The sequence below is a fragment of the Geotrypetes seraphini genome, chromosome 7, assembly GCF_902459505.1.
Source record: "Geotrypetes seraphini chromosome 7, aGeoSer1.1, whole genome shotgun sequence".
Lineage (NCBI taxonomy): Eukaryota > Metazoa > Chordata > Amphibia > Gymnophiona > Dermophiidae > Geotrypetes > Geotrypetes seraphini.
Genome location: NC_047090.1, coordinates 27,219,613 through 27,232,952, shown reverse-complemented (window position 1 = coordinate 27,232,952; position 13,340 = coordinate 27,219,613). Strand labels below are relative to the sequence as shown.

The 13,340-nt window shown below is 39.7% G+C and overlaps 1 protein-coding gene across 5 annotated transcripts in view; it reads left to right on the top strand.

Moving 5' to 3' along the window:
- The window catches only part of CFAP54 (cilia and flagella associated protein 54), a 440,387-nt gene that overhangs the window by 372,428 nt on the left and 54,619 nt on the right, over positions 1–13,340 (top strand). For all 5 annotated transcript variants that reach the window (XM_033951153.1, XM_033951154.1, XM_033951152.1 and 2 more), the window contains 3 exons: positions 2,507–2,615; positions 6,160–6,280; positions 8,790–8,879. In XM_033951153.1, coding sequence (XP_033807044.1) covers positions 2,507–2,615; positions 6,160–6,280; positions 8,790–8,879 — 320 coding nt within the window. The remainder of the gene's footprint in view (positions 1–2,506; positions 2,616–6,159; positions 6,281–8,789; positions 8,880–13,340) is intronic.

Genomic DNA, 13,340 nt, shown 5'->3' with positions numbered 1-13,340 from the left:
TCTCTTCAAAATCACAGGTCTCTGGAACGACCTTGCTAACCCGTTGCAGAACCTGGGCTCTCTCCAACTATTCCGCAAGCAACTGAAAACTTGGCTCTTCTCTAACATGTAATTCTATTTTCCCCCTTACTCTTCCATTCTATATATAAGCTCATGTAAACCTTTTCCTTTCTCTTTTTATATTTTAAGTTCTTGTAAACTGTGCCTTGCTCCACTTCCGTGGAAAGGATGCAGTATATAAACTTAAGGTTTAGTTTAGTTTAGTATAATTTAATGTTAACTCTGCCCCACAGTGCCCATACGCCTACATTCTTCTCATAGTCTCATGAAAATAGCAGAGGAGTTCATGGACCACATGGCTTTGACTTCTTGAGCAGCATGCAATGCCAGAAAAAAACAACACAGTTATTCTTGAGAAAGAGCCAGTGTCAAGCCTCCAGAAAATATGAGAGAGGGGGTGTAATCGGGATGAGAAGCAGCAAGCTACAACTAAAAGTCACTCAGGGCCAGCACTGCCTCTCAAATTTTAAAATGAATATGTTTTTTATGGACCCATGTTCTTCTTTCAACCTCATCAACTGTATAGTCAGATTAATAATATACTGTAATACTGTAATAAATGAAAAATCATTTTTCCCAAGCTGATATAATTGTATAGGGAAGGGGGGTAGGAGGAAGTTTAATTATAAATTGATGGGTTGGATTAATAAAGAACAATATATATATGTAATCACATGTGTAAGAATAGGGTTGGGAGGGAAGGATTTATTTTTATTTTTAATTGTGAAATTACTAAGAATAGATACTCAAGTGATATTGTATAAGTTTAACTATTAATATTTGTTGCACTTGTTGTTAGATGAAAAAATGAATAAAGAATATTAAAAAAACAACAACTGTATAGTCAGATTGTAATGCAGGCGAATAGTTTCACAATATGGAATTATGTAACACTTAACTACATTGAGGGGTCCTTTCACCATACAGTGCTGAAAAGTGGCCTGTGGTAGTCCCAATGTGGGGTTTCCCCATGTGCTGAGAACACTTTTAATGCTTCTGGTAAAAGGCAGATTTTTCTAATAATGGCAACACACTAATTTACCTATTAGCTTCTGGACATTAGTCCCTACTGTCACCTGTTTTGTAGGGCTCACGTGATAATTTAATTTAATTCTTATATACCGCTATACCGTGAGGTTCAAAGTGGTTTACAAAAAAGATACATTAAAGATACAATAAAATAAAATAAATAAAGATTGGAAGTTCCCTTACTGTCCCGAAGGCTCACAATCTAGCTAAAGTACCTGAGAAAACAATTTATGAATAGTAAAGATATAAAATATAAAGACAGAGGTAGAGATAGAGATAGATATGAATATTCCAACAAGTATTGAATAAATAAGTTAAGTTAGAATTAAAAATAATAAGTAAAATAAATAAAAATAGAGATAAAAAATAAGAATAAAGAAAATATAAAATAAAATAAATTCCAAAAAGCATTAGGATCTGATGTTAGATGATCATAAAAATTACATGCCAAAGAGAAAAAAAAGCTGGTATGCTTCTTGAGGCCTGAAGTATGAAACTCAGACTCCTCACAATAATTCAGCACTAAGGTTTCACAGTATGTTATAATTAGTGCCTAAAAGCAGTCTTGACAGTTGACTCCGAGTCAAAGTAATGCCAAAATGCAGGCTAGTCAAATTGGATTGAAGGCTATGCAGACTTGTCATTTAGATCAGAAGTACAGCAAAACCACAAGCAGGCAATTTGTAAGGATCTGGAGTTCTCTGAAACAGCCGAACAACCGCCACAATCAACTCTGTGCATCAGCTGCCTTAAACGATCAACTGCCATCATCTTCAATTCTGATGGCTGTCACCTAGGATCCCGGGATTCCTCCGAAGAATAAGGAGACATCCCAGGCAGGGCAATTGCTTCCTCAGCTGCATACGATGTGAATCCCTCTGAGGCCACCCTCTCCTTAATAGCACCGCCTGCAAGCCTGCTCCGATTCGCCGTCTTCCTCCTCATCAGCACGTCTTCAAATGCCATGATACGGAAGTACGCTGTAGTCTGCACACAGATACAAGGAGCCGAAAACCAGACCTCTCTCATCCACCATGAAAAGAATCAGGACCCAATCCTGCAACTCTCAACTGCCACCATAGAACCAGTCAAGCAGCAGGTAACGGCCCCCTCAGCTGTTAGACCTGTGCTAATCAGCATGTGGCAACGCCCATGCGCTAACCAATTAGCATAGCCCCCCAAAACACACCCCCAGTGCTAAAAATTAAATTTTAGTAGCATACGCCGATCCTGAAATCGCTGTGGGATGCCTGAGCATGGCCCGCAGTTGTCCATTTTAACTGGCAGTAAGCATGTGTTAGTGCTTAATGCAGTTTAGTACAAAGACTCCTGAAAAGGGAATCAGTGTTTCCATACTGTTTTTTAGCTGAGAAGAAAAAATGGAACTTAATCACTTTTTTTTTTTTTTTTTTTCCAGGTAAAGTAGAACGCCAAATTATGATAGCAGATCACCTTGAGACATTGCAAGCTGTTGAGTCCTTCTTGGATGCCATAAACACCAGCCAGAAACATGATCAAAACTTTAGGTAAGGAATTTACAATGCAAACAGATTCACTTTGCAAAATAATCATCTGCTAGAATTTGTTAGGATTTCTTTTTAAGTTTTGATCTGCTTTCTTATTAAGGTACTTATCAAGATCCATCTTTTTACCTCATTGAACACTATGGGGCTCATAATCGAAAGTGATAAACGTCCAAAAAACGGCCTAAGTCATCACTTGGACGAACATTGTCAAAAAACGTCCAAGTGCCGATAATAAAACCGGGTTTTGGATGTATTTATAAACAACCTAGGCCTTCATAGTGCCGCTGAACAGCCAGAGCTAAATGGGGTGTTTCAGGAGGAGTGTCGAGGGCTGGAATTGGGTAGGACGTGGGCTGGCTTAGACATAGTCGTACTGCATGTATAACCGAAAGTTTTTCAACACAGCATAGACGAAACTTGGACGTTGTGACTTAGACCATTTAAAACATGATCTAAGTCACAAAAACCAACCTAAAGTGACCAGATAAGCACTGCAAACACATAGTACAGACCCCCTCATACTATCCCAGTGATCACCCCCATAAAAAGCGTAATCACAGCTTTTAAATTCTGCCTCCAGAACATCAGCACCTGGCAGCCTGGCATAGGAAAGCCTAGTTGCGCTTCACAGAGGCGTCCTAAGTGGTCTTGGGGGTGGGTTAGGGACCCATGGAGAGGTGGACCCATGCCCATAAGTCACTGTAATGACAGCATTGATGGTGAAACATGTGCACTCCCCTAAAAAACCCCATAACCCTTTGTATTGCCCTATAAGTGCCTCCTGCAGCCATAAGGGCTATTGGGGTGGTAGATAGGTGGGTCTAGGAGATTCTGGAGGTGGTTTGGGGGGCTCACCATTACCTATAAGATGATTACTTGGCACCCTTTTTGTGAAGTTCACAGCAGTGCCCTGTAAGGTAGCCCACTGTTTAGGTGCCCTATGTGGGTGTCTTTTCCATTACTTTGCAGACCCCTCCTACTTCCAAAAGGTCTGTTTCTAAGCGTTTTGGACTTGGACGAAAAGTTGGCCGAAAATGTGTTATAAAGATGGACGATTTAGCGATCTGGACGATTAGGTGGCTGGATGTATAGTTAAACGATTTTCGAAAAAAAATATTTTTGAACATATTTTTCGAAAATGTGTCCTACGCTGTTTTTTACTTTGGACGACTTGCGACTTAGACGAAAACGGACTTAGACGTTCCTTTCAATTATGCCCCTCTATGGAGCTCATGATAAAAAAAAAACAATATTCAAAAAGTGGCCTAAATCGGTACTTGGATGATCAAAAAGACAGATCGTCCAAGTACCGATAATTAAAGCTGGTTTTAGACATATCTAAAACCAGCATAGGCCTTTACCCTGTTTATGAAAGCCTAGGCTTTAGAGGAGGGGAAAGGGCGGGAGGTGGGCCAACCTAGACTTAGTCGTACTGCAAGTATAACCAAAAGTCTAGGGAGATAGCCCAATCGGAACTTCTACGTTTTGACTTAGACCAAGTCAAAACAGGTATAAGTTTCGAATAGGGGCAGCTGCAACCCAGCAACCTGCCTACCCCCCACCGCAACGATTGCAGCAGGAGATACTTTCAGTGGAGAGGAGGAGATATTGATGGAGTTTTATTATAGACCGAACAGAAGTTTATTTTTAGATTTGGAACATTGACACCACAGAATTTAAACCAAGAGATGGATATCTCAGTGTTTGTATAATATAATCATCTAAAACAGTGGTTCTTAAACCTGTCCTGGGGGGCCCCCAGCGAATCGGGTTTTCAAGATGTCTTTAATGAATATGGATGAGGCAGATGTGCATGCCTGTCACCTCTATTATGTATAAGCAAATCTACCTCATGCATATTCATTAGGGATATCTTGAAAACCTGAGTGGCTTGGTTCCTCCTGGACAGGTTTAAGAAACACTGATCTAGAATCCTTTTTGTGTCAGTTTGGAGGAAAGGCGGGAGGGTTCATAGACAGTAACGCGGAAGACAAAGGCGCGCGCCGACAACTGAGCGCAAGATGGAGGCACGCGTCGAAGAAAAAGACTGTTTTTAGGGGCTGCGACGGGGGTTTTTGTTGGGGAGCACCCCCCACTTTACTTAATACATATCGCGGCGGCGTTGGGGGGGGTTTGGGGAGGGTTGTAACCCCCCACATTTTAGTGAAAACGTAACTTTTTCCCTAAAAACAGGGGAAAAAGTTAAGTTTTCAGTAAAATGTGGGGGGTTACAACCCCCCAAACCCCCCACAACGCAGCACGATCTGTATTAAGTAAAGTGGGGGGGGTTCCCCCCCACACACCCCTGTCGTAGCCCCTAAAAACAGTCTTTTTCTTCGGCGCACACCTCCACGCTGCGCTCAGTTGTCTGCTCGCGCCTTTGTCCCGGCGCGCTTTTGACCTGACACCAGGCGGGAGAGAGGGAAGATATGATAGAGACATTTGAATACCTTTTTCAAAATAAATACACATGAGGTGAGTCTCTTTCAATTGAAAGGAAACTCCAGAATGAGAGGGCATAGAATGAGGTTAAGGGGTGATAGGCTCAGGAGTAATCTGAGGAAATACTTTTTTACAGAAAGGGTGGTAGTTGTGTGGAACAGTCTCCTGGAAAAGGTGGTGGAGACAGACTGTGTCTGAAATGAATTCAACAATGTGTGGGGTAGGCAAGTGGAATCTTAGGGAGAGGAGGAGACAGTGGATGCTGCGGATGGACAGACTGGATAGGCCATTTGGCCTTTATCTGCAGTCATGTTTCTATCTTTTAAAAGCTGTTTTTATATTTTTTTCAAGGCACTTTAGTTATTTATTATTAAGTTTATATTTATGTATTCAAGTTTTATCCTTTTATTTGGACTTATGTTATCCTTTGAGCCTTGCCTGTAAATCCCTCTGACCAGCCAGTTTTTATTATTTATTCTTTTATAATTTATACTTAAAGACATTGCAATTATTTATATATAAAGTTATATGCATGCATTTAGATTTTATCATTTTATTTGTATTTATGGTATCCTTTGAGCAATGTTGTAAGCCCCTCTGATCAGCCATACAGTAGTTTTAACCAAACAAACTTTGTAGATGTTTTTATTGTCCCATCTGATTGTTTTCTTATTACCTGTCTGGGGGTTTTTTGTGCCTTTTTTTCTGGGCAATTTTAATGTAAGATTTTTCCCTCTGAGAATAAAAGATTTTATCCTTTTGAATTATGATCTGCTTTTCTTACGTCTCTGCATGATACCTGCAGGATACCTGTCCTCTCTTGGTTATCATCAGTGGCAACCATTAAATCTCTGTCATTACTACACAGCCAGTATGGAAATCAGCAACCGAATGTCTCAATTAATTGGTCAGTCTAAGATGCCACCAATCTTTGTCACTATTACTATACAGAATATTGCTGTGACCTGACCAGCTTTAATCACATCTTTGTCCTTTTCTACTGTGTTTTTTTTTGGTATATTATACTCTGCTTTAATAGGGACTCTGCATTTGGTTAGAGCATTGTTTAAAATTATCACTCACTTTCTGTTTTTATTCGTAGACTGATAAGGAAGGCATATCTGGAGCTGGCACTGTCATATTTTCATCTAGCCTGTTCAGGTACAAATAAGAAAGCAGAAGTGGCTCAACCTAAACCGGACATCATAGATAAAAAGAAAATGGTAAATCTCCATATATGAAATGGCCAGTAAAGCTGACTTTATGTATTGTTCCCCTTATCAATAAGAATTAATATATTTTAACCACTTTGATATATTTTTATGTAGCTGTATATCAAAATAAAAAAGAGCACAAACATAATATGGGATTATTTTACTAGTACTCCAAACACCTAGGGGATATATTTGCTTGTTCCTAATTAAAAGAAATTAACTTTCAATATACCAAGTGTTATGCTATCATAATATATTCAGCTCAAAGGATACCATAAGGAAAGGAGGAAAGAGCCTCAGACTCCCAGCCTGCCGCTGCTCATTAGCTTTCAAGCAGGTTGTATTCATGAGCTATCTCATTGGCTCAAAAACCTCCTCTTCCCTATGTTTCTTTGTTAATTTTATAATTTTTAATTTAGTAATAAATCATTATATAAGTTTTTTTAAGTTTGAAGATTTTGATTTTAATATACAATAAGTACAAAAAAAAAGAAATATTAACGAGGCAAGATACAGATACGTTGTACGTATAATACAAATTAGGGTTTCATACAATATTATCTATGTAATACAACAATCTGATCTAAGCCTTTAAATAAGAGAGAAATGTCTTTCTATTTCTTTATTAAAATTTTCAGATCTTACAAAAAGTGCATTATAACATACATGTCATAACTATAAGAATTAAGCACTTATAAACATTCAGAAACAATTTATCAAAACCCCCAAAATATGCTCCTCCCCTCCCAACCATCCCAGAAAAGATCAGAAATCAGAGAATCATTTAAACATATCTACCCTCCCCCCCCCCGGATGTGCAATAATTTGTCAGCAAAAATTAAAACTATAATAATTCTACAAAAGACATCATATTAATTTGAAAATTTTTGTGTTGCCTGACAAGTCAGCATTCATTTTTTCATATTTATATATTAAACATAAATTTGCCCACCAGAACATAAAATTAAGACGGTCCCAATTTTTCTAGTTGCGCGTAATCAACTGTACAGCTGTACCCATCATAATTAAGAAGAGTCATCTTTTATATTTATCTAGCAGGTCCTTAACATGCAACACAATTCCACATATCACTACCTCATAAGTCAAAGGGATCGCAGACTCTAAAATATTATTAATATGTCCCCAAATCGACTTCCAAAAACTCAGTGTCATAGGACAATAAAACAGTAAATGATCCAATGTTTCTATGTCTAGATGACAGTGCCAGCATTTATTAGACTTAGAATTATCTTGGCTGCTAGACCACAGCAGCCGAGAGCGGCAGGGGGATTCTACCCTCTCCTATGAACATCAAATCTCTAACCTGCAGAAAAAACCCCTAAAGAATGAGAAAACTGATACTAATCAGATCCTTTTTTCATGATCACCTCTTTGTATATTGACACAAATGCTAGTACTGTCACAATTAGACTACTGCAACTCTCTCTATACAGGCATAAACCCTACCCTCATCCAGAAACTTATTCAAAATACTGCAGTTAGACTAATATTCAAGCTGAACAAATTTGATTCTACCACACCATACTTCATCAACCTCCACTGGCTACCTGTCAATGCACACATTACTTTCAAACTTTCATGTATAGTGTTCCACATCTTATATGAACTTCCAAGGTGCTTGGAATCCTGCTAAACTCCACACTTTCCTACGAACCCCAAATCTCCAACCTTTGGGGAAAAAAGCTTTTTACAGTCTAAAGCAATTGAGACTGATTAAACCTTACTTCCACAGCAATCACTTTGCAGTTCTTGTCCAAATGCTACTCCTAACGCAACTAAACTACTAAATCAACTAGACTACTGCAATTCACTCTATGCAGGCATAACCTCTTCTCAAACACACAATTTCCAAATAATTCAGAATACTGCAATCAGGCTGATCTTCAGCTTAAAAATATATGACCCCATATCTGCTTACTGCCGTATGCTTCATTGGCTACCCGTTAATGCCTGGATGTTATTTAAACTCTCCTGCATCATGCACCATGCATTAAACACCAACTCACTGGATCAGATCATCCACCTGTTCACTTCCATCTTCACTTCAACCAAGATCAACAACACCCACCAGCTAATCATCCCCTCAGCCAAGGGAGTGAAATGCAAACAAATATTCAACATCCTATTCATGTATGCTGCCACCAGAACCTGGAATGTCCTTCCAATGCCCATAAGAACGGATATTATTTATTTATTCATTCAATTTTCTAGACCCATATGTAAATAACTGATGGATTTAAACATTTTAAAATATTATGCTAGTTGAATTATGCTTCGGAACTAGGGCAAAATATTCCAAAATGTGCTAGTATGGAGACAGTAATCAAGATCACAGATATGAACCTAACTGAGCCATAATTTTGACTTATTACTAGAATCACCCCCTGGTTCTAATGGACTTTCTACTGAATCCAACCCCCCTTCACCCATTCCTAATATGTTGGTATTGTTTGTTAAGCTATTATTGTTATAGGTTATGAACAATGTTGTTTTTCAGACTAATACAATTAATGAAAATGAAACAACTCTTAGACAATCAGAAATATACAAACTGCAGGCCTGGATTGCAATAAGAGCTGCTACACAGGTATGAGCGAAATACCATTTACAGGCTTGTTTACTAAGCTATGTTTATGCTTTAATTGCTGTTTATGCATGCTAAATCATGTATTTATTCAGGTACTCAAGCCTTTTCCTCACAATGTCCCAGCAGGCTCACAATCTATCTAATGTACCTGGGGGGGAGGGATTAAGTGACTTGCCCAGGGTCACAAGGAGCAGTGTTGGTTTGACCCTACAACCTCAAGGGGCTGAGGCTGTAACTTTAACCACTGTACCACACCAGGAATAATATGCAGCAAAAATAAAATATACATCAGAAGTAAATTACAGTCAAACCTCGGTTTGCGAGTAACGCAATTTGCGAGTGGTTGCAAGACGAGCAAAACAGTCCCGCAATTTGTAACTTGCAAAATGAGCGTTGTCTTGCTACAAGCACGTCACACATGTCAATGAGCGTGATTCTAACCAGATTTCCCACTCCTCGCGCGCCTGACTCTTTATTGAACTACACTGGGGGGTTTTTGTTTTCTTTTATTATTTGCATCTTCCACCACCAGTGCATTGCCGAGACCCGGGAAAGTAGAGGAGACTAGAGGATGTTTGCGTGAAAGACAGTGATGCGACATGCCTTGGCGCCTCTGACTCGTGCTCCGGTGGCCAGAAGAGCTGGGCGAGCAGACGCTGTGGTTTCCTCTTCTTCCCGAGGCCCCCGAAATTCTGCCAAGACACTGCATGCCGTGCTTTGAGTGAAAAATGCGGCAGCGAAACTGGCCAAGCTGTCGGCAGAGCCCGGGAGCAGCCCCGGCAGCCTCTTCATGGAGCGGTCCCCAGAGTTGGATCAGCCTATTGGCGTTCTTTGAGGCTCTCGCCATCTACTTCCCCTGCATGAACTCTTTCGATGAGGATGATAGGTGTAAGTGACAGGACCAGGCATGGTGCTTGTGCCTTGACCCCTTCTTTCTCAGTTGCACAACCAGTGCACAGCCTATGCACACATCTTACGCACACAACTTCTCCCTCACACCAGCCAGTTTTGAGGATGTGGAATGAATTGTCTGAATTTCAATTACTTCCTATGGGGAACTTTGCTTTGATATACGAGCATGCTTCTGGAACAAATTATGCTTGCAAACCAAGGTACCACTATATTTGCATTTGAAGGTAAAACGGGTAATGTGGCTTACCTTCTGTTGACCCTGAAAAGATGACTGCATCTCAAGAGGTATAATGTTGTCCCTGGAGCATCAGCTCCCTAAAGCAGGAGTCAGTGCACCTGGGGCAATATTAAAGGGGCCAATGGAAGTTGAACCCAATTGTACTTCATTGCCCCCACAAAAAATTCTAAGTTTGTGGCTCAAGATCCAGTCTTCACCCCCCACCAAATCCTTGTCAGAACCAAATGAACTCCTATAATCTTTAATAATAATAATAATTTTATTTTTTATATATCACTATACCATAAGTTCAGAGCGGTTTACAACAGAGATACATACAGTCAGTGTTTGAGATACAAGGTGAAAAAACAATTTGATCTGAAATACAATTACAAATGAAAGAGTATATAAATTAATCTGAAATCTAAAAGTTAGGATGATGGCAAGAAGATGTGGACAGCTAAGGGGGAATTGGTAGAGAGGTAGGTTGGACATGATTTGAAATTTAGAATTTGTCAAACCGATGGGTCTTCAGTGATTTTCTAAAGTCAGCGTATGAAGTTGCCTCAAGTATGGGTTTTCCGAGCCATATGTTCAGTTTGGCTGCCTGGAATGATAACATTCTATCCAAAAACTTCTTGTATTGGCATGATTTCAGGGAGGGGTAATTAAATAGATTTATTCTGTAGGAGCTCTTATTAGAACCGTTTAGAGTGAACTGAGAGGCAAGATAAGCTGGTAGCATCCCAAAGACAGCTTTGTAGGTAATGCAGGCAAACTTGAAGAGGACTCTAGATTCCACAGGCAACCAGTGAAGTTTCTGAAAGTAAGGGGTAATGTGTTCCCATTTTTTTAAACCATAGATTAGACAGACCGCGGTGTTCTGAATTAATCTCAGCTTATTAAGTGTCTTTTTATAAGCTCCTAGGTATATAATATTACAGTAATCTAGAGTGCTCAAGATGGATGATTGTACTAGTAAGCGAAAGGACGATTCGTCAAATAATTTTTTGATGGTGTGGAGCTTCCATAGGATCGATATACTTTTTTTGAACAGTAGTTCTAAATGTTTTTCCAGGGTTAGGTGCTTATCGAGGGTTACTCCTAGTATTTTTATAGTTTGGTCAATTTTGTGTTCTCGACCATTCACGTGAATCGTGTTTTCTTTTATCTTTTCGTTGGGGGATGCTAGGAAGAATTTAGTTTTTTCTGTGTTGAGTTTCAGTTTGAAGGCCATCATCCAGAGCTCAATTTGATTTAGGATGTTGGTTAAGAGATTAATAAAATCTGACGACAGACAGGTTAAAGGGATCACTACCGTAATGTCATCAGCGTAAATGTAAAAATTGAGCCTTAGGCTTTGTAGCAAGTTTCCCAATGAGATAAGGTAGATATTGAACAGGGTCAGAGATAGAGGGGAACCCTGAGGTAACCCGCAGTTGTTATTCCAGCTGTAGGAAAGTTTGTCATCCTTGAATACCTGATAGGATCTGTCCCCAAGGAATCCCTGGAACCAATTATGAGCGTTTCATGTGATACCTATGGATTCTAAACAGTTCACTAGGTCAAAGGCGCAACTTAGGTCCAGTTGCAAAATCATAGCACTGGTACCTTGACTAAGAAGGGAATGTAGATGGTTTAGTAGCGAGGCCATGATTGTTTCGGTGCTGAAACCAGGTCTAAAACCTGATTGGTTGTTATGCAGTAAGTTGAATCTGTCTAAATAGGTATTTAGTTCAGCATTTACCACCCCTTCCATTAATTTGACAGCAAGTGGAATGCTTGCAATAGGTCTAAAATTGGATATATTGTTGGATGATTCTTTGTTATTCTTTTTAATAGGCGTTTTTACAATTTGACCCAAGTTTTCTGGAAACTTTCCTATGGATAGTTGTAGGTTAACCCAGACAAGTAGTTTGGCTTTAAAGTTGGTTGGGGCCGCTTTCATCACATTTGGAGGGCAGACCTTAGGAAATTTAAGACTGGGCATCCCAGTGGCAGATGAAATTTAATGTGGACAAATGTAAAGTGATGCACATTGGGAAGAATAACCTGAATCACAGTTAACGGTTGCTAGGGTCCACCTTGGGGGTTAGAGGCCAAGAAAAGGATCTGGATGTCATTGTAGACAATATGATGAAACCTTCCACCCAATGTGCTGCTACAGATCTCCAGGCTTATAGGTAAAAATATTGGTGTTCAGGCACCCACAGAGCTGTCACCTATGCTCCACAGAAATCCACCAAGACAACACAAAGCAGAGATGGCAAAGAACCAGAGGCGTGAAAAGTCAAAAATGTAAATTTATTAACTGACCTGTCACAGTTGTGTTTCAACACAGCGCCTGTGTCAGGAGTTCTGGCTGAGAGCAATTAACAGCACTCCCACACTGGAACATATTGATAATCAAATTCCAATACAGCTCTCATGAGGAAACAAATATATGACTATTTTGAGGTGCTGATAGGAACTGCTGTCGGGAACAAAGTGAAAGCAAGCATCAAAACAGCCTCCATCACAGATATTTGTAAGGCTGTGACTTGGGCTTCAGTGCATACTTTCATTAAGCATATACTTCTTGGACTCATCATTGGCTCAAGATGCAGCTTTCGGCCAAGCAGTCCTCAGAAATCTTTTTGTTTCATGATGACTCTTGCATGTTCCTTAACCTCTTCCTATTTTATTAACAGCAGGACACCACAGTACTATAAAAAAGGGATCCTTAGCTTGAGACTTACCTTTGATTGTGCCTACATTCCTCCAAAATTGCTTATCTGTAACAGGGGATCTCCTTAGAGTACAGGGGAATACAGCCACATTCACTTGTCACTCCCCCTCCCCCCACACACATTCTCTCCAAAATAAAGGAATATACATATTATTAGGAGCTGTACACATCACTGCTAACTTTCTATGGCTTGAGCAGGAGGGGGGCGATCGAGACAGCATGGGAACCTCCACACATGCTCAAAGAGGTCAAGTCTTGATTTCTTTAAGCTAGGAAAGTGATCCTTGGTCTGGTGACATCACCTTGGTGTGTGGATTCATTCCCCTGCTATCTACTGAGAACCTCTGTTACAGGTAAGCAACTATGCCTTAGTAAATAGAGCCTTATGTTATTATTTTCTGCATTGATATATATCACAGTAATGATGTATTTTATTATCTCTCATGTTCTCCCTGGAGAAGCGGAGACTTAGAGGAGACATGATAGAAACCTTCAAGATCCTGAAGGGCATAGAAAAAATAGACAGGGACAGATTTTTCAAATTATGGGGAACCACAAGTACAAGGGGGCACTCAGAGAAATTGAAAGGGGACAGGTTTAGAAC